The sequence below is a fragment of the Mustela nivalis genome (assembly GCF_964662115.1).
Source record: "Mustela nivalis genome assembly, chromosome: X".
Classification (NCBI taxonomy): Eukaryota; Metazoa; Chordata; class Mammalia; order Carnivora; family Mustelidae; genus Mustela; species Mustela nivalis.
In genome coordinates, this window is record NC_139040.1 from 32,710,221 (window position 1) to 32,730,248 (window position 20,028).

The 20,028-nt window shown below is 40.8% G+C and overlaps 2 protein-coding genes across 2 annotated transcripts in view; both read right to left on the reverse strand.

Moving 5' to 3' along the window:
- Window positions 1-1,055: 1,055 nt before the first annotated feature.
- Window positions 1,056-18,546, reverse strand: LOC309855774 (uncharacterized protein). The gene is made up of 5 exons (XM_082716412.1): window positions 18,114-18,546; window positions 12,778-12,859; window positions 8,228-8,280; window positions 3,415-3,538; window positions 1,056-1,582 (listed from the first exon to the last, which is right to left on the reverse strand). The coding sequence occupies exons 2-5, from the start codon at window positions 12,847-12,849 to the stop codon at window positions 1,484-1,486; spliced, it is 348 nt and encodes a 115-aa protein (XP_082572538.1). The 5' UTR covers window positions 12,850-12,859; window positions 18,114-18,546; the 3' UTR covers window positions 1,056-1,483.
- The window catches only part of LUZP4 (leucine zipper protein 4), a gene marked incomplete at both ends in the record, with an annotated part of 29,313 nt that continues 23,754 nt past the window's right edge, over window positions 14,470-20,028 (reverse strand). Inside the window, 3 exons of the mRNA XM_082716509.1 lie at window positions 14,470-14,477; window positions 18,847-19,543; window positions 19,796-19,911. Coding sequence (XP_082572635.1) covers window positions 14,470-14,477; window positions 18,847-19,543; window positions 19,796-19,911 — 821 coding nt within the window. The remainder of the gene's footprint in view (window positions 14,478-18,846; window positions 19,544-19,795; window positions 19,912-20,028) is intronic.

Genomic DNA, 20,028 nt, shown 5'->3' on the forward strand with positions numbered 1-20,028 from the left:
ATCAATATGTGGAGCATTCTAAATAAGTACTATTTTATCTAGCAATTCTACTTCCAGAAAATGATCATATGGAACAAACTGGAGTCACACTGCAAAGATAGAGCTACACAGATGCTCATCACAAGTTTAATTTACAAAAATTCAAACTAGATGCAGCCTAAATGTCTAGCACTGGGGAACTGGGTACATATTGTGGAAAGAAAGCCCTGCTACTGAGGAAATCTTAGTGTCCAGAAAATAAATATGGAGGTAGAGCTCACAGGTATTATGTGTGTGTGTGTGTGTGTGTGTGTGTGTGTGTATACGTATACATATACATATACATATATATATTTTGTGTTTTGTGTTTTCTAAAATTCCTTCAATGAGCATGCATTGTTTTTGCGATCTGAGGAGACATTCTTTCCCCAAATCACTTGCCACAAACTACACTCTGAAGCTTCTTGCATATTGTCGTTCTCCATATTCAAGATTAGGATTTGGCGGCAAAGCTACTGCAAAGTATAGGGACGTTTGGTCAAACTCGCAATTGCTTGGCTTTTCAACACGATGTTATTAGTGGGAGAGTCTTTACCACTTGTTAATTTGGTTCAGAAAACAATGGTATAAATGAGCCAGACTAAAATCCACCTATTCTTGTATTTCTATACTGTATTTCATGTTCCTTGCACAAATAACTATTACAAATGAGGACAGGATTTATTAAATTAAGCAGAAAACCACCAGCCCTATGTGGAAGTACCAAGTAATTATAAAACAGTATTTTTAGGGTATTGTAATGACGGGCTTGGTGGGACCACAGCTGACATCCAGATTACACTTCGATCACCCGTCTACATCAGGATCCTTACTTTGGACCCCAACTATCGATGGAAAGGAAAAAAGTCACGTTTGTATTTAAACTTTATTAATGTAACGTGTTCATGGAAAATGATAGAACAATTTGAAATTCTTACAAGTTCATGTCCAAAACAAAAGCATAATTTCAAAAAAAAAAAAAAAAAAGGAAAAGAAAAGTCTTGGATACAATTTTGTCCTTTTAATAAAGAGTAGAATTCAATCTTACTAACTTTTGAGGCAGAGATTATTTATCACAAAAGATACTTATCAATAATTTTGCTCTATTGTTGAAAGAGAGTCTACTTGGGATTCATATGTGGGCTCTAGAGCTCAAGGAACAAATTAAACCAAAGAAACAAATTCTTTAATATTCAAAAGACACGTCGTTCTGAAAACATAGCTCTCTTCCTAACAGCTTTCCTTCCAAATCATCTTTCCTACTTCTTACTCATCTTTTTGTTCTTTTCGGCAAACAGATTAAACATTTTTTTTCTTTTAGGTAAACACTTGTTACATATTATTCGCATCAAAGCTTACTTAAGAAAGAAATACATTAACAAGAGCAGCAAAAAGTTAAATACTGGAACAATGCATCTAGGCTCTAGCATTAATTCACTACGATATTCCTGTTGACAGCCAACTTTTAAGAGGAAAGGGCTTTTGGGTCTTCAGAACTGATGATTGATTCTGGCATTTTCTTCATTTTTAGCTTAGAGAATCTTTCATTGAGTGAAAGCTTAGTCTGTGAAGGAAAGAAAAGCTATGACTTCAGTGGGTGAATGTTAAAAAAACACTCAGGGAACTTGGTTATTGAATTAGATAGGGAAGGGACAGCTGGAGAAGGCTAGGAGTGACCAGAGCAAGACCATGAGTTTGAAGAGACTTCATAGAGCTCTTCTCTGTGACCCTAAAATCATGAAGGAGTTTGCCTGATCTATGGTATAACCAGCTCTTGGGTTCTTAGGCTTAACAGTGTCCTCAAAGGGCTTTAATTGAAGAGGTAACAAAGAAAGCACACAATTGTCCACAGAGTAAGTGGGTAAGCTTCCACAGCAGAATGAGGGGCGGGCTTACTTCTACGCAGTGGACATTAAATGCCTCACTTATGCCCAGGAGTCTGGTCATCTGCCTTGTGAAGACACCCCCTAGGGCTAAGTGACTTCCAATTGGTATTATTAGTCCTTAACCATCTGGAATACCTCAGAGATCTCCGGAGACTTAACTTCCAGGGTCTTCCTTATATAGACTGCCACTGAGCCTAAGTTTCTCTCTCCGTCTTAAGAAATAGCTTTTTAGGGGCACCTGGGTAGCTTCAGCTCAGGTTGTGATCCCAGGGTCCTGGGATCCAGCCCTGCATGGGCCTCCCTGCTTGGCGGGAAGCCTGCTTCTCCCTCTCCCGCTCCCCCTGCTTGTGTTCCCTGTCTCTCTGTGTCTCTCTGTCAAATAATAATAATAATAATAATCGGGGGCGCCTGGGTGGCTCAGTGGGTTAAGCCGCTGCCTTCGGCTCAGGTCATGATCTCAGGGTCCTGGGATCGAGTCCCGCATCGGGCTCTCTGCTCAGCAGGGAGCCTGCTTCCTCCCCTCTCTCTCTCTGCCTGCCTCTCTGCCTACTTGTGATCTCTCTCTGTCAAATAAATAAATAAAATCTTTAAAAAAAAAAAATAATAATAATAATAATAAGATCTTTAAAAAAAAAAAAAAAAGAAAGAAAGATGAAAGAAATAGCTTCTTAACACCACCCCAAAACCTAAGTCAGAAGCCAGACTGATACTGCTCTGAGGCAGAGGTCATCTCTCCAATATTACATATTGCCTATTTCCCATGTCTAGGTCATCTGGTTTTATGTGGAACATAATTAATCAGAATACGAATGGAAGAGGGTGCTCTGGTTAATTTAACCTATTGCTAACCGAAAGTTGAAAGTTGGCAGATAATTCTTTTGATTTCAACCCCTGCTGTGAAAATCTATAAAAATACATTGGTTTTTTTGTTTAGTTTTGTTTTCGTTCTCGCTTTTGTTTTTTCTTTAGTACGCACAGAATGTCTCCTTGGCAAGTGGGAACCCTGTTGAGCTTTAAGGCCACTGCAGATGTAAATGCACAGTGGACGGAGCTAAATCTTCATTTGACTTGAGTTCACTTTAACAAAATGTAATGGAGGTCAGCTTATTTTCTTGACCTTCAGGTCTTTCACAAACGCGAAATACAGGGAAGACATTTCTTGTGTATTAAAGGGCTCCAGATAGGCTTTGGTTAACCATTTTTTTCCTACACATAAAAGATAACCCTTGGGGCACCTGGCTGGCTCACTTGTTAGGCGTCTGCCTTTAGCTCAGGTCATGATCCCAGGGTCCTGGGATCGAGCCCCGCATCGGGCTCCCTGCTCAGCGGGAACCCTGCTTCTTCCTCTCCCACTCCCCCTGCTTGTGTTCCCTCTCTCGCTCACTGTACCTCTGTCAAATAATAAATAAAATCTTAAAAAAAAAAAGATAACCCTTTTATGTACTTAACATAGACATGGATTCTTGAACATCCCATGGGCAAACTTATGCTGCAATTCTATTACATTTACCTGGTTACCAGTCACTCGAAAGTTGAGTTTCAGGTATTTTCCTCTGGCCTGCTGCCGGGAACTCTTGGTTGAGGTTTTTTTACTTGTTGGAAGTGAAGCTGAAGTTTTAGTCCGTCTCGTGCTTCTGTCAATTAAGTATAATATTTAATAAAAATATATTTGACAGGCACTAAGTAGATGAGCAACTCTGGGCCCTTCAATTTAGCCTCTCTAGGTCTCTTTTCCACCAGCTAAGAAAAGGTATACTCAAGAATCCTCAAAGTTCCTTTTAGTATCAAGATTCCACGTACTGTATTCTCCTGGGGGTACAGGAGGTTAAGCATCTGACTCCTGGTTTTGGCTCAAGTTGAGATCTCAGGGTCATGATCTCAGGGTGGTGAGATCAAGCCCCATGTGGAGCTCCGTGCACAGACGCTCCACAGCTTAAGACGCCCTCTGCCCCTCCCCCACTTTCTCTCTCTCAAATAAACAAATAAATCTTTAAAAAAAAAATAGATTCTAGGGCACCTGGGTGGCTCATTTGGTTAAGCACCTGACTCTTGATTTTGGCTCAGGTCGTGATCTCAGGGTGCTGGGATGGAGCCCCACATCAGGCTCCGTGCTCGGTGGGGAGTCTGCTTGAGATTTTCTCTCCGTCTTCCTCCGCTCCTACCCCCACTTTCGCTCTCTCTTTCAAATAAAGAAATCTCTTTTAAAAAAGACTCCAAGTATTGAAACTAGGGATGTTTGCATAGTATCCAAGAGGATCACCAGCGTGCCTTAATCTAGCCTCTTTTATATTGTTACTTCAAAACCACTCGATGAGTTTTGCTTCTATTTAAACGCCAAAGAAGCTTTACTGTTATTTCAGGATGGTCTTCATCTGTTTGGGCTACTGTAAGTAAATAAGACTAGGTGGCTTATCAGCAGCAAACATTTATTTCTCATGGTTCTGGAGGCTGGGAAGTCGAAGATTGAGGTGCGGGCCGATCAGGTTCTGATAAATGCCCCCTTCTGGACTAGAGACTGCTAACTTCTAGCTATGGCCTCCTGTGGTAGAAGGGACCAGGGAGCTCTGCGGGGTCTCTTTTATAAAAACCCTAATCCAGGGGCGCCTGGGTGGCTCAATGGGTTAAGCCTCTGCCTTTGGCTCAGGTCATGGTCTCAGCGTCCTGGGATGGAGCCCCGCGTCGGGCTCTCTGCTCAGTGGGGAGCCTGCTTCCCTCTCTCTCTGCCTGCCTCTCTACCTACTTGTGATGTCTCTGTCAAATAAATATATAAAATCTTAAAAAATAAATAAATAAAAATAAAAAAATAAAAACCCTAATCCAGCTTGGCTCTGCCCTTAGGATCTAATCACTTCCCAAAGGCCCTACTCCTAACGCCTTCACATGGGGCATCAGGATTTTAACATATAAATTTCGGGGGCACGCAAACATTCAGACCAGAGCATGTAGTCATACTCTATGAGACGTAGAGAACAACAAAAGCCTGACTGTTGTGTGGTTATCTTGATATTGTTAGTTAAGCTGCTGTACTCAGCAGTTTTTAAGATTTTTTTTTTATTTGTTTATCTGACAGAGATCAGAAGTAGGCAGAGAGGCAGGCAGAGAGAGAGGGAGAAGCAGGATCCCCGCTGAGCAGAGAGCCCGACGCAGGGCTCAATCCCAGAACCCCGGGATCATGACCCAAGCCAAAGGCAGAGGCTTTAACCCACTGAGCCATCCAGGCGCCCCTGTACGCAGTTTTAAGTAACTCAGGTGTTGTTTTCACTGTTGCTTTTTTTCTGGTTATAAATACTATTGCTCTGAGGATCCAACTGGACCAAAACCCGTGTTTGATTTGGCAAAAAGAGAGAGTGCATTGAGTGATTAAATAAATACTGGTTTGCTAATTAACTCTTAGTTATACTTTCTCTTTCCTTTTCTTTGACAACATTCCAGAGACCGTGGACATGTTTTTTTGATTTGTTGAACACAGAATATATTACAGTCTTCATCTGAAAAGCGGGTAAGTGTAATATTCTAGATATGGTAGGCGAAATTCCAAAATCGATCCTCAAAGTGTCGCCTCAGAACCGTGAATATGATGAGAAATCACATCCATGGCAAAAGAGACCTTGTACATGGAATTGAAGTTATCAGTGAACTGACTAAAAAGAGGGAGATTATCCTGATTTATCTGGCCTGGCCTAATCTAATCATATGAGAAAAACAAAAGATGGGGTAAAATAAGAAGTCCGGATGTTTCAAAGTGGAGAGGCACCTGGCTGACTCAAGTGTAGAGCATGGACTGTTGATCTCAGGTGTGAGTTTAAGTCCCATGTTGGGTGTAGAGATTACTTAAAAATAAATAAATAAATAAATGTGTATCTTAAAAAAAAAAAAAGAAAGAAAGAAAACAAAGAGGAGGCCCCTGTGTGGCTCAGTTGGTTAAATGTCTGCCTTTGGGGGCACCTGGGTGGCTCAGTGGGTTAAGCCTCTGTCTTCTGCTCAGGTCCTGATCTCAGGGTCCTGGGATCGAGCCCCACATCGGGCTCCCCTGCTTGTGCTTTCTCTCTCTCTCTTTCTCTAATAAATAAATAAGATCTTTAAAAACAACAACAACAACAACAAAGAATGAGAAGGACATGACATGTTGTTGCTGGTTTGAGGATGGAAAGGGCCCCACAAGAAAAGGAATTCAGGCTGCCTCTAGAAGCAGGGTGACCCGTGGCTGACAGCCAGCAGGGAAACAGAAACCTCATTCCTAGAACCTCCAGGAACTAAATTTTTCCAATAACTAAAGCGAGCTTGGAAGTGGACTCTTCCCTAGGGCCTCTAGATAAAAGTACAGCCCAGGGCCAGCAATTGGATTTCAGCTCCAGGAGGCCGTAGATAGAAAACCAGCCCAGCGTACCTGGACATCTGAGCAGTAGGACTCTGAGATAATAAAGGAGTGCTGTTCTAAGCGGTTTGTGGTGTTTTTTTTAAGCAGCAATAGAAAACTAATATGCTAGGCTTTTAAAGAATTGAACTTTGTCTTTACCTGTACTGGTGGAGAGACACTATGGAAGAGTAGAGTGGCGCCTGGGTAGCTCAGTTGGTTGAGCATCTGAGTCCTGATTTGCACTTGGGTCATGATCTCTGGGTCATGGAACTGAGCACCCTCCCTACCCCCCAAAGCTCTGCGCTCAAGGAGGAGTCTACTTCTCTCCCTCTCCCTCTGCCCCACCCTCTACTCAGGCTTTCTTTCTCTCTAAATAAATAAATAAGTAAATAGGGGCGCCTGGGTGGCTCAGTCAGTTAAGCGCCTGCCTTCAGCTCAGGTCATGATCCCAGGGCCTGGGATTGAGCCCCACATCAGGCTCCCTGCTCAGTGGGGAGCCTGTTTCGCCCTCCTCCTCTGCCTGTTGTGCCTCCTGCTTGTGCTGTCAAATAAATAAATAAAATCTTTTTAAAATTTTAAAAATAAAAAATAAATAAAATCTCAAAAAAAAATCTGTTCTTGTAAGAGGACACAATTAGAAACATCGGTTATATTTCTAAGACATTGACTGAAATGTCATATTTGTTTTGAAATGTCATATCTGACAGAGATGTGTGCGAACTCAAATATGACCAGAGAGTTATAAAAAACTATGTCTGAGGAACGCCTTGGTTGCTCAGTGGGTTAAGCCTCTGCTTTCGGCTCAGGTCATGATCCCAGGGTCCTGGGATGGAGCCCCACATCAGGCTTTCTGCTCAGCAGGGAGCCTGCTTCCTCCTCTCTCTCTGCCTGCCTCTCTGCTTACTTGTGATCTCTGTCTGTCAAATAAATAAATAAAATCTTAAAAAAAAAAAAAAAAAAACTACGTCTGAGGGGCGCCTGGGTGATCCAGTCATCAGGCATCTGCCTTCAGCTCAGGTCATGAGCCCAGGGTCCTTGCTCCTTGCTCAGCAGGGAGCCTACTCATCCCTCTCTCTCTGTCTGCTGCCCCCCTCTACTGCTGCTCTCTCCCTGTCTGTCAAATAAATAAATAAAAGTCTCTTTAAAAAATAAAGAAGAGTAGAAAGCCTACAGCTGTGTAGCCACACAAACCAAATTTGAATATATCATTCAAAATTTGAATTATGTTAGTAGTTGTACTGTTTTGAGGAAGTTAAATACCCTATTGAGCTTATTTTGTTCATCTGTAATATGGAAATGTTCATACCTACCTTACGGGATTGCTGGGGATTAAATTATAGCACAAATGTGAAAGCGCTTAGCACAGTGCCTAGCATATAACAGGCCATCGATTATAATTAATCCGCTCCTATGTCCACAGCTATTTCAACCCTTCCACAGATGTCTTTAGTTAGACCCCCTTTGAAGAGAGGATAACAGCACTTTTCCTTTCACAGCTATAGCTCTAAAAGGCTATGCAAATGCTCCTGATAATTTCACCTGGCAAAGTCCTCTATGCTTACATCTAAGATCATGTGGAACACTGAAATTTACTTAGTATGTCTGGCATTGATTATAAAGAGCAGAGGGCTTTAATCTTAAAACTGAAAATGAGGAAGAATCTTCATGGCACCGAATTCCTCAGGGTGATAATTCCTGCATGCTTTAAGTAGAAAGGATACAACCTCAAGACATTTATGCTCACCGTAGCAAAATGAAACATGGAAATCTCAAACATAAACATAAAATCAAGCCGGGCAGTTTTACTCGGGAATTTTCTGGTTCTATACTAGAATCGTTAACAGAAATTGTTATGGATTGTTCAGAATCAGAGGCCCCTTGCTGTAAGTTATCTGTATTTGTTTTTGTTTCATTTTCCCCCTAAGAATAACAAAATTTAATTGTACAGATGTCTATCAGCAATTACCTTTCATGTCTTCGATCATTTTCACGGACGCTGTGTTCATCTTCTGGTGACATCTAAATGGGAAAAGTTGAAACAAATCATGCAAAAGCCTTCTGTCCTCAGCACAAGGTGCTTATTTTCTGCATCTTCAATTAACATTTTCTGTAACAATACTCTCTTTGCTTGATCCTCAGTCTACCATTCAATTGCAGATTTTCCTCCCCTATTCACAGATGTAAGAATGTCAAAGCCAGGGGTCCCTTGGCGATCAAGCAGTCTACCCCCCTCAGATAGCAAATTAGGGAATGAAGATTCAGAAAAGTCAGATGTCTTCCCAAAGGCCTTATAGCTCGTGGAGACCCAGAAGAAAATTTTTAGGATCTAGATGTGGTCTGGATCCCCATGGTACTTGTCTTGATCAGGAGAAAGATCATAACTGTAGCTAAAATACACCAATGTGTCCTTATAACTTTTCTTTAATAAGACTGTGATTCGACTGCATTTAAGGTAACTAAGGTAGGTGGGTGGGGGGAAATGCCTGGCTGGCTCCATCCGTAGCCAGTGACTCTTGTTCAGGGGTTTTAAGTTTGAACCCCACATTGGGTATAGAGATTACTTTAAAAAAAATGTAAAAAACTAAAAAGATAGGGGCGCCTGTGTGGCTCAGTGGGTTAAGCCTCTGCCTTCGGCTCAGGTCATGATCTCAGGGTCCTGGGATGGAGCCCCGCATGGGGCTCTCTGCTCAGCAGGGAGCCTGCTTCCCCCTCTCTCTCTGCCTGCCTCTCTGCCTACTTGTGATCTCTCTCTCTCTCTCTGTGTCAAACAAATAATAAATAAATCTTTAAAAAAAAAAATAAAACCTACCAAAAAACCCACAAAACTAAAAAGATAGCTAAGTGAGATAGAGAACTGTATTATCCTAATAACTTAATTTTAGAAAATCTAACCTGTATCCTAATCAGCCATTTCATGGGCAAGTTAGGATTTTTTCCAATAATTAGCTTAAATCCCTTATGCCTGTAATGACTTTGTAAATGACCACACAGGTTGCACCTACATGTGGTCAATAAAACTAACCAAAGCATAATGAAAACATTCCATTCAAATGTTAATTGGTCCAGATCACTCCACAGCTGAGCTGGTTTCAGTGCGTCCAGTTATGTGTAGCTGGTATTTAGTGGTTCGGCTCTTTTTATACGCAATCCTAACCACAGTTAGTTTGCAAGCAGATTTGGTACTAAGAGCCTTACAAACAATGTAATAGCAGCCAAAAAGCCCATCAAGCCAGTAGGCTCTAAAAGGACCATAACACATGAAGGTATTTCTCAGTGTTAGTGGTTACAGGTCAAATATGCTCTTATTGGAAAGTTCATGTTCAAGTTGGAAGCACATATTAGTGTTCGTAACTAAACCTATTACGAAGGCAGCCCTGAAGTCAAGATGCATGTGTGTCTAAGGGCAATGACTCCATGAGCGAAACAGAGCCTCACATATGGCTACACTAGTTAATAGGGTCCTTGACAAGAACTAAAGAAGGATAAGGATGCCCCTAGAATGGAGGTACAGTTTACATCCAAACTAGTGGCAATCACAGCAGATTACCCAGGAGTTTAACAGGGTAGTATAGAAGCCAAAAAAGGAGAAATGAGAATAGGAGCCATGGAGCTAGGGGGAAAGGAGCAGGAATTACAACTCAAAGCTATTAAAAGAAAGGGATTTGGGGCGCCTGGGTGGCTCAGCAGGTTAAGCCTCTGCCTTCAACTCAGGTCATGATCTCAGGGTCCTGGGATTGAGCCCCGCATCGGGCTCTCTGCTCAGCGGGGAGCCTGCTTCCCCCTCTCTCTCTGCCTGCCTCTCTGCCTGCTTGTGATCTCTCTCTCTGTCAAAGAAATAAATAAAATCTTAAAAAAAAAGAAAGGGATTTGAGCTCATGTAATTATTTCTAAAATAAATTGATTAATGCCATTTCCTTCCTTAAGGTCTTCCAATACTTCTGTACTGCCCTCGATATAAAATCCGTACTCTAGCATGGCACACAGGCCCTCCGTGATCGGGCCCCTGACACTCTACCTCTTCACACTTGCCTCTCAATAGCTCTGCCCACACACTTGGCACTTGAGCTCAGTGATTTTTTTCAAACTTTTTTTTTTTTTTTAAAGTGGTAGACTACCGAGTTCTAACAAAGTCTTTTTAGGTACCCCGATATGCAAAATACAGGAAAGCAAAACTGCCTTCATTGGCCCCTAGGGCACTGCTTTGAAAACGCTAGTACGCTGCAGTATAAAGTTTGGAAAACTACTGCAGGCTGGTCAAACGAAGCTAATTGAGGTCTGCCAAAAACGCTGGGCTTTTTTTCACTTCTATTCCTTTGTACATGATGTTTCCTCTGACTAGAATGCCTTTCTTACCTTTTCTGCTTTGCTTAACTCTACTCTGCCTCTAGGACCCAAGGCAAACACTTTCTCTCCTCTTGGATGCCTTCCCTGACCTCCCTAGCTGGTTGGTACCTTGGGACCACCTCTATCTTATTAGAATGGTAGGAACTGAAGTCATGTTCAAGAAATAATGGACAAACAGAAACATTTAGGAGGTTGTAGCTGTGTCTATATGGAAGCCTATTAGAGATTTTGTTCCTATTTTTAAAATATTCATATTTGCCCCTATATTCTCATGGGGATTTAAAATTTTTTATTTTATTTGACAGAGAGAGAAAGAGAAGACACAAGTAGGCAGAGCAGCAGGCAAAAGGAGAGGGAGGAGCAGGCTTCCCACTGAGCAGAGAGTCCGATTTGGGACTGGATCCCAGGAACCTGGGATCATGACCTGAGCCAAAGGTAGACGCTTAACCAACTGAGCCGCCCAGGCATCCCTCGCGGAGATTTTTACTTCGCGTTGAAAATCTGTTGATAGGGCACCTAGGTGGCTCATTGCAAAGTAGGAGAGCAATATTATTCCCATTTTATAGCTGAGAAAACAGGCTCCAAGTGACTGCCTCGGGCTTCCTCAGCTGGACATAACCATGACACCATGGTTATAAAATGGGCTGTCATTTTACATATCACTGAGAAATCCTTTAATGCTTTTCAATTTAACTATGGTATATCATTGAATGTAAGGCGCTACCTGATTTCAAAGATATTAAAACCTGAAAAAAAATGTGTATCTTGAAATTGATTAGATATGATTTCATCCAAACGAGAGTCCAAAGCTCCTGTCATTAGTCACCATACCACACCACCTAGATTTCTTTAGCTATCTCATAGATGTCCTTCATTCTAATCTTATTTCTTGGGGGGAAAACTAATATTGAGAGCAGAGGAGGTGACTTGGAGAAGGTCATACATGCAGCTAGTAAGCAGATTAACCAGGAAGGGAAGCCAAGTCCCTGAGACCCAGGCTAGAACACTTTACATGCTGTCATTTAAGCTACCCTGTCTTTTCCTATAGGTAGAGAAGTATTGGGAAAAATACCAGAGTGCCATGTGTAAGAATAAGTATTAGGTATTTTATGTAGGAGCTAAATCTACTCAACAGAATGTTTATGTCAGGGGCAGCTGGCTGGATCAGTTGGAAGAGCATGTGACTCTTGACCTCAGGGTTGTGAGTTCAAGCCCTATGTGGAGTGTAGAGATTACTTAAATAAAGCTTTTAAAAATAAATAAATAAATACTTACGTGAAACACATGGGCTCTGTATTAAAGATGGAAGTTTCCCACAAAATAGATTTAATTGGCTTAATCAATAGACAGCATTTCTTGTAACTGCTATTCATAGAACTTCAGCAAATAAATAATAAATAAAATAAAGACAGTACCCTAGGGATAGTAAAGAATATTTAAAGATTGTAAAGAGTATTTAAAATAACACGTGCTATAGGGGTACTTGGCTGGCTCAGTTGGTAGACTGTGGGACTCTTGATCTCAAGGTCGTGAGTCCAAGACCCATGTTGGTTGTGGAGCCTACTTAAAAAAAAGTAATACATTCTATTGTAAGTTTAATTTGTGGGGCGCCCGGGTGGCTGTCTGTAAAGCGTCTGTCTTTGGCTCAGGTCATGATCCCAGCATCCTGGAATTGAGCCCCGCATGGCATTGGACTCCCTGTTCAGCAGGGAACCTGGCTACTTCCTCTCTCACTCCCCCTGATTGTGCACTCTCTCTCTCTGTCAAATAAAGAAATAAAAATCTTTAAAATAAAAAAAGTCTTACCTGTATCATCTTATCTCCCTTGTGGCTAGTGCCCACTTAGAAGCTCAATAAAGTAAGGTAGAATGAGGGTAACAGAATTAGAAACCTATTGCAAGCAATTATACTACAAAGCTGGAAATACCTGACTCATGTCAAGTCGACATGTGCAGCATACACGACTTCTTCCTACATTGCTGATAAAAAGATTTTGCTTATTGTTGATAAAAAGGCTTTAACAATGTATTAAAGTAATCATCAGTACAAGCAGATGTCAAAACTAACTACCAGAAGGAAAGCCGCTTCAAAAAGAAAAGCCTGTTCAAATGCAAATGATATTAAAAAACTACGGAGACTCTGAGCTATAAAATTGAAAGCACTGATAGTTACCCTTCGATTCTTGTCCATTTGATCATGTCTTTGACCCGTCTGCTTCTGGAAGTATTCATTCCTTCTTTTCATTACTAAAAACCTGATACAAATCATAAATGTTGATCATTTAAAAGGCAAACTTTTATTTTCAAAGAAATTATGTAAAATGCATGTTTTCAAGCGATATTATTTTATTATGCATATTTCAACATCTGATCTGAAACAGAATACTAGAGACAATTAAAATACAAAAGAGTGTTTTGATAAGTGATTTTTCAGCTCAGGTGTGGATTATTACTTACCACATCCATAACAAAGATCAGAAGTTAATCAGGCATTTGGGTGACTATTTTTGTTTAAAATTTTCTTCAGGAGTGATGTCAGCAAGATGATACTTAGAGACTCAAAGCTTTGTTTCTTCAAAATTCCTGAATTGAAACCCTAACCCCCAATGTGATGGTATGTGGAACAGAGGTCGTTTGGTAAGTAATTAAGATTAGACGAGGTCACGAGGCCAGGGCCCCATGATGGGATTAGTGTCCTTATAAGAAGAGGAAGAGATCAGTTTGCTCTCTCTCCACCACGGTAGAACACAGAGAGAGGTGGCTGGATACAAGCAGGAAGAAAGCCCTCACCAGACTCCTGCCATGCTAGTGTCCTGATGCCAGACTTCCAGCTTCCAGAACTGGAAGAAATTAGATTCCTGTCATTTAAAGCACCCAGTCTGAGGTATTTTGCCATGGCAGCCCAAGCAGACTAAATAAGACAACAGCAGACGAGGAAGCTATAGGCCCTCCTTGCCTGAGAGATAACACTGAATTAAAAGCTATATATAGACTAGAATGCCTCTATGAGAACTCTAGAAACCAGCTGAGAAGCTACAGCACCCAGGCCATTATAAAACCAAGAAGGGATTCCAGGGAATAGGGTAGGAATAGTCACAACATTTAATGTGCCCATCTGTGTCCCTCCCCTATGCCTCCAGCAGAGAGCAATTTGGGGTAAGAAAAACCCATACTAGGGCTTCTCTCTTGGGATGGAAACTAGAAGTGGACCATGTCTGCAATGTTCTGGTTTCTCTGGGGGCTGCCTGAGGGACTGGTTTTTGTCTCACCAGATTCAGAACATCCGTGGGACCGGTGCCAGAGTTTGGAAGCTACTGAAAACAGAGGCAAGCAGCACAGTAGAGCTGCAGTTCTGTAGGCAGATGCCAAGCGGTACAAGATTATAAAAGGTCTGCAAGGTGCTAGAGGCCCCAGGCAGTAGATTGGTGGTCTTCCTCTGCATGAAGCCAGTATTAAAAAACTAAGGAAGGTGTTTATTGTTTCAAATGCCCAAATTCCTTGGGGTGCCTGGGGGGCTCAGTCGGTGAAGCGTCTGCTTGCCTTTAGCTCAGGTCATGATCCCAGGGTCCTGGAATCAAGCCCTGCATCCGCCTACCTGCTCAGCAGGGAGCCTGTTTCTCCCTCTACCTCTGCCTGTGTCTCCCTGTGCTTGTGGTGCTTGTGCTCTCTCTCTCTCTCAAATAAACCAAAAAAATCACACGCACACACAAAAAAAGCCCAAATCTCAGCCAAAAGCACAAGACATACAAAGAAACAGAAACCTGGTCCAATCAAAGGACCAAAATAAGACAGCAGAAATCAGCCTTGAAGCAATGCAGATCTATGAACTACCTGACAGAGCTTAAAATAATGGTCATAAAAATGCTCAATGAGCTAAAAGAGAACACAGGTACATGACTAAAGGAAATCAGGAAAATGGAGCATGAACAAAATAAGAACATCAGCCAAGAAACAGAGACTATAAAAAATAACTGAGACTATAAAAAATAACTGAACAAACTCTGGATCTGAAAAATACAATAACCGAAATGAAAAATTCGTTAGAGGGTTTCTGCAGGAGATTCGATTCGGCCGAAAAAAGAACCAGCAAACTTTAAGACAGGTCACTGGAAATCATTGATTTGGAGGCGCAAAAACAGAAACAAATGAAGAAAAATGAAAAGAGCCCAAGGGATTTATGGTACATTATCAAGAGGGCCAATATACGCATTACGAGAATCCCAAAAGGGAAGGGGGGCAGAGAGTTTATTTGAAGAGGTAGAAGCAAGCCCAATGTCCATTGATGGATAAATAAAGTGTGGTATATACACACAATGGAATATCTATATACACACAATGGAATATCTATATACACACAATGGAATATCTTTAAAAGGAAGTAGATCCTGTCACATGCTACCACACAGATGAACCTTGAGAATATCATGCTAGGTAAAATAAGCCAGTCACAAAAAAACAAGAACTACATGATTCCACTCGCAGGAGGTATCTAAAGCAGTCAAAGTCACAGAAACAGCAAGGAAAATGGTAGTCACCATGGATTAGGGATAGAGGGAAAATGGGAAGTTATTATTTAATGGGTACAGAGTTTCCATTTTGTGAAATGAAGAAGCTACGCAGATTTGTTTCACAACATTGTGACTATACTTAAAGTCACTCAAATGTATGCTTGAAAGTGATTAAGATGGTAAACTTCATGTTGTATTTTACAATTTTTTAAAATAAAAAGATGAGGGGTGTGTGAGTGGCTCAGTGGGTTAAAGCCTCTGCTTTCGGCTTGGGTCATGATCCCGGGGTCCTGGGATTGAGCCCCGCATCGGGCTCTTTGCTCAGTGCAGAGCCTGCTTTCCTCATCTCTCTCTCTCTCTGCCTGCCTCTCTGCCTACTTGTGATCTCTGTCTGTCAAATAAATAAATAAAATCTTTAAAAATAAATAAAAATAAAATAAAAAAATAAAAAGATGAAACTCATGAACTTTTAAGATGTTGCCAGTTGCCATAGATCCTGTCACATAGTCCAAATTTCTCCTTTCACATAATAGGAGATTGAGATCCAGAAAGAGTAAATAATTTGCTTGATATATTTAGTGACAGAGTTGGGACACAAAGCCATGTCTTCATATTCTTATGTTGTTTCCACTCACCCATGCTACTTATACTCCATTAGGAGCCTTTCATTTAAAAACATAGATCAGACTCTCACTGGCATCTTCTTTCAAGAAATAAGAATAATACTAACAACTGGGTAACAAACAGAGCTAGGGAGTAGTGAAGAATTTGGGAATACAGAGAGGGAAATCAGCCGGTCTGAAAACACTTCTGCTTTTAGAGCAATACATAGTAAATTAGAGATTCTAGACCCAAAATTGATTTGTCAGTTGTACTCAGGTTTGAATCTGTTGCAAGAATTACTTGGAATGCTGGTGTGGTAATAAGATGTCAGTTGTCACTCTATAATTGGAGTTTAAATGGCAAGCACTCCAAAACTAAGTACCTCATTTCCTCTGAAGCTGTTATCTGTGTTTAGAAAAGCTTTGTCTGGGGGACAGCCCAATTAATGTAAAGACATGCGCATTTTGCCATTCATTTCATGTAAATTATTTAGTGGAGAGTACAAAAGACAGTTTTTGTTCTGTTTCTCTATTTACACACCACTTTCCTGGCCAAGGCAGGCATCTGTCTCTGGATATCATTACTGTATCAGGAAAAAGGAGCAAAAGCTGAAATCCAGTATTTTGGAGTGTGAAACACCCAAATCCACACCTTGTTTACAATAAATTCTGTTTAGAGTTTTTGAGAATCATATTGGTTTTTCAAAATTGAAAAAAGTTATTGTAAATCTCCATAAATAAATAATATTCTGAATATGCTATCATTCTTTATTCCAGATATTTGCACAACTACTTTTATTTAGACCACACTGGGCTACTACATTGGTGGCTTGTTTAAGGCAGAAATGTACGGAGAACTTCTGGTTTGTCTTTAGCTCCTGGTGAAGCTGGCCTGAGAGGAAGATTTGGTGTGAGGGCATGAAATCACTGAAGTCTTCATTTTCTACCGGGTGGAGAAGCCAACTTCAGATCTGAAGAGTATTATTACACCTAATTGGTCAACTTATGTATAGTATGAGAATGCAAAATTACGGAGTAGAAGAATTCATCTCCAAGGGATCAATCATAAAAGTATATTAATTTTCTGTACTTTATGTATTCTTTTATTCTTCTATAATAGTTCAGCATTTGATAACTTCAACCTTAACTGATCAAGTACTACTTATTTGTGCTGAGACTACAAAAAAACATAATGATAGAAGATAAAGGAGAAAAAAAATGAACAGAATTGTTCATTGCATTTTAAAATGTAAAATGACAGAAATATGGCATTGGGCCTCAGGGGAAGTATTATGCCATTTGAAAAACAAAAATTACTGTATAAAATGAAGTAAAACATGAAAATCCCTGAGAAATGCAGAAATATTAACTATGTGTCATCAGTGTTAAAAAATTTTAATTTTTTATAGCAAATTATTTGTATACTGTTAATATAAGTATGATGGGGCCTTTAGCATTAAAATGGTGCCTACATCAGACATTGTCTATATATACAATAACCCACACATACATTTTGGAAATCATTTTTTAGCTAAAACTATTAATTCCATGCAGTTGTTAATATGTTATAGAATACTTGACTAGAAGTTTATAGGCAATGCAAACTGAAAGCAATTACCGAGGACTTTGAACTAAAAAGAAACTTTTACTCAATTAACTAGTTAATCATAATAAAGATGTCTTGTGGTTTTTAAAACTCAACCAATTTGCAATACTATTAAATTACTTTCCCCACCATAGGCCCCACCCAGGGCAGACAGACCTAGCCTAACAGTTTTATCCAGTAACAGTAAATATACACAATATATTCAAAATATATTCAGAAGGTTAGTGTTGATCTATGCATAGAATAACATGCTCTTCTAGGGTCTGATTAGAAGAAAACAGAAAAGTTCAGCTGCCGAAAGATACAACGATCATTTGTGTGCTGAGAACTCAGAATACTCTCTAGGAAGGAGACAGGAAAGCAGCACAGAAATTCATTATCAGAGAAGATGTACTATCGAATCTAGCACAGTTTGTTGTTAGATTAGCTAGCCTAACAAGCTGGAAGTTTCAAAGGGAATGGGACACTGAGTCAATATATTTTTATTGTGGGGAAGGCTCAGTAGGAAAGGCTGAGTAAATGGGGCTCCACCAGGGAAAGCCAACCTAGATGTAACAAGTTCATGAGGGCTCACTGGAAAACTGGATGATAGGAAAGGTAGTCAGCAAGTTGAAAGATAACTGATGCCATGTATATGTTACCTCCATTCTATTAATATCTCAGTCTCAATACAACGTGTGTTACAAAAACCTATTTAATCACTAAAATATAGATCTATAAAAGAAGCATGCCCTTATATTTCCACATTACTCAACACATTGTACTAATGATTAAGTATTTATTATGTTTTTACCTGTCAAAATCAGCTCTCTCAGTTTTGGGTGATGTTTTGACTCTTTCTGTTGATGAATGTCTTCGATATCCCCCTGATTGGCCATAAGATCTTCCTGATAGGATATGAAATCTCCCTGACGGGACATGAGATCTCCCTGATGGGGCATGAGATCTCTCTGATGAGACATGAGATCTCCCTGATGAGACATGAGATCTCCCTGATAGGATATGAGATCTCCCTGATAGGACATGAGATCTCCCTGATAGGATATGAGATCTCCCTGATAGGATATGAGATCTCCCTGATGGAACATGAGATCTTTCTGAGTGACCATGAGATCTTTCTGTGTGGCCATGAGATCTCTCTAATTGGCTATGAGATCTTTCTGTGTGGCCACGAGATCTCTCTAATTGGCTATGAGATCTTTCTGTGTAGCCACGAGATCTCTCTGTGTAGCCACGAGATCTCTCTGTGTAGCCACGAGATCTCCCTGGGTAACTGTGAGATCTCTCTCTATAGCCATGAGATCTCTCTTGGCAGCCCCGTGATCTCTCTCTATAGCCACAAGATCTTTCTGTGTAGCCACGAGATCTTTCTGTGTAGCCACGAGATCTTTCTGTTTGGGCATGAGCTCTCTCTGACTGGCCATGAGGTCTCTCTAATTGGCCACGAGATCTCTCTGGTTGGCCACGAGACCTTTCTGGTTGGCCACAAGATCTCACTGGTTGGCCACGAGATCTCTCTGACTGACCACGAGATCTCTCTGATTGGCCCTGGGATCTCTTGGGATGGCCACGAGATCTCTCAGACTGGCCACGAGATCTCTCAGACTGGCCACGAGAACTCTCAGACTGGCTATGAGAACTCTTGGACTGGCTACAAGAACTCTCGGACTGGCTATGAGAACTCTCGCACTGGCTACAAGAACTCTTGGACTGGCTATGAGAACTCTCGCACTGGCTACAAGAACTCTTGGACTGGCTATGAGAACTCTCGCACTGGCTACAAGAACTCTTGGACTGGCTATGAGAACTCTCGGACTGGCTACGAGAACTCTCAGCCTGACCATGAGATCTCTCTGATTGGTCTGGATCTCTCTCTGACTGGCCACGAGATCTCTCAGATTGGCCTGGAGATCTCTCCAACTGGCCACAAGAACTCTCTGACAGACCACGAGATCTCTCTGATTGGCCTCCAGATTTCTCTGACTGGCCAGGAGATCTCTCTGACTGGCCATGAGAACTCTGTGATTGGCCATGAGATCTTTCTGACTGACCCTGAGAACTCTCTGACCGGCCACAAGAACTCTCTGACTGGCCACGAGATCTCTCTGAATGATGTCGATTTTTTGATGATTGGCCTTGAGATCCTTCCAATTGATTCTGGTTCCCTTCTGACTGGCTTCCACTCCTCTCTGCTTGGGACTTAGAATTTTCATTGCACTTCTCCTGCAAAGAATCACAATTTTGCAAAACAAATATAATATTTTGTCAAAGCCATTTCTATGGGCTATGTTTTTTAGAACTTCATTGCCCCTATTTTTATAAACTAAACAGTTCTCAGAACTGTTCAAGGCACCAGGAGGGAATACTAAGAAACAACCTCTGCTCTCAAGGAATGTAAAATAATCCTTACTTAATATTAAGAATTATATTGAATTTAGGATCTTTTATATCGGTTAATTCTCAATGTTTATTTACCTGCTTATTTACAGGCTGCTTGTTTAAAGAGCTTTGTCCAGGCTTGAATCCAGAAGGTTCTTGGTACAGTTTTGTATCATTTCCTTCCTCAGTGTTCTTTTTGAATCTTGAGTATCCTTTGAAAAATAATTATTTTCCATATTTTTCAGAATATGTCAGTAAATTCAACATATCTCTCAGTATTATCTGTGATCTCACTGCTTTAAGGCTATTCACTGGGTTTTGCAAACTTG

Coding starts and splice junctions, on each gene's coding strand:
- LOC309855774 (XM_082716412.1), bottom strand. CDS start 12,849: ATGAAAAGAAGGAATGAATACTTCCAGAAGCAGACGGGTCAAAGACAT. Junction 8,281..12,777: donor AAATGGACAAGAATCGAAGG/GTAACTATCAGT, acceptor TTTCCCATTTAG/ATGTCACCAGAAGATGAACA. Junction 3,539..8,227: donor AATGATCGAAGACATGAAAG/GTAATTGCTGAT, acceptor CTTAATTGACAG/AAGCACGAGACGGACTAAAA.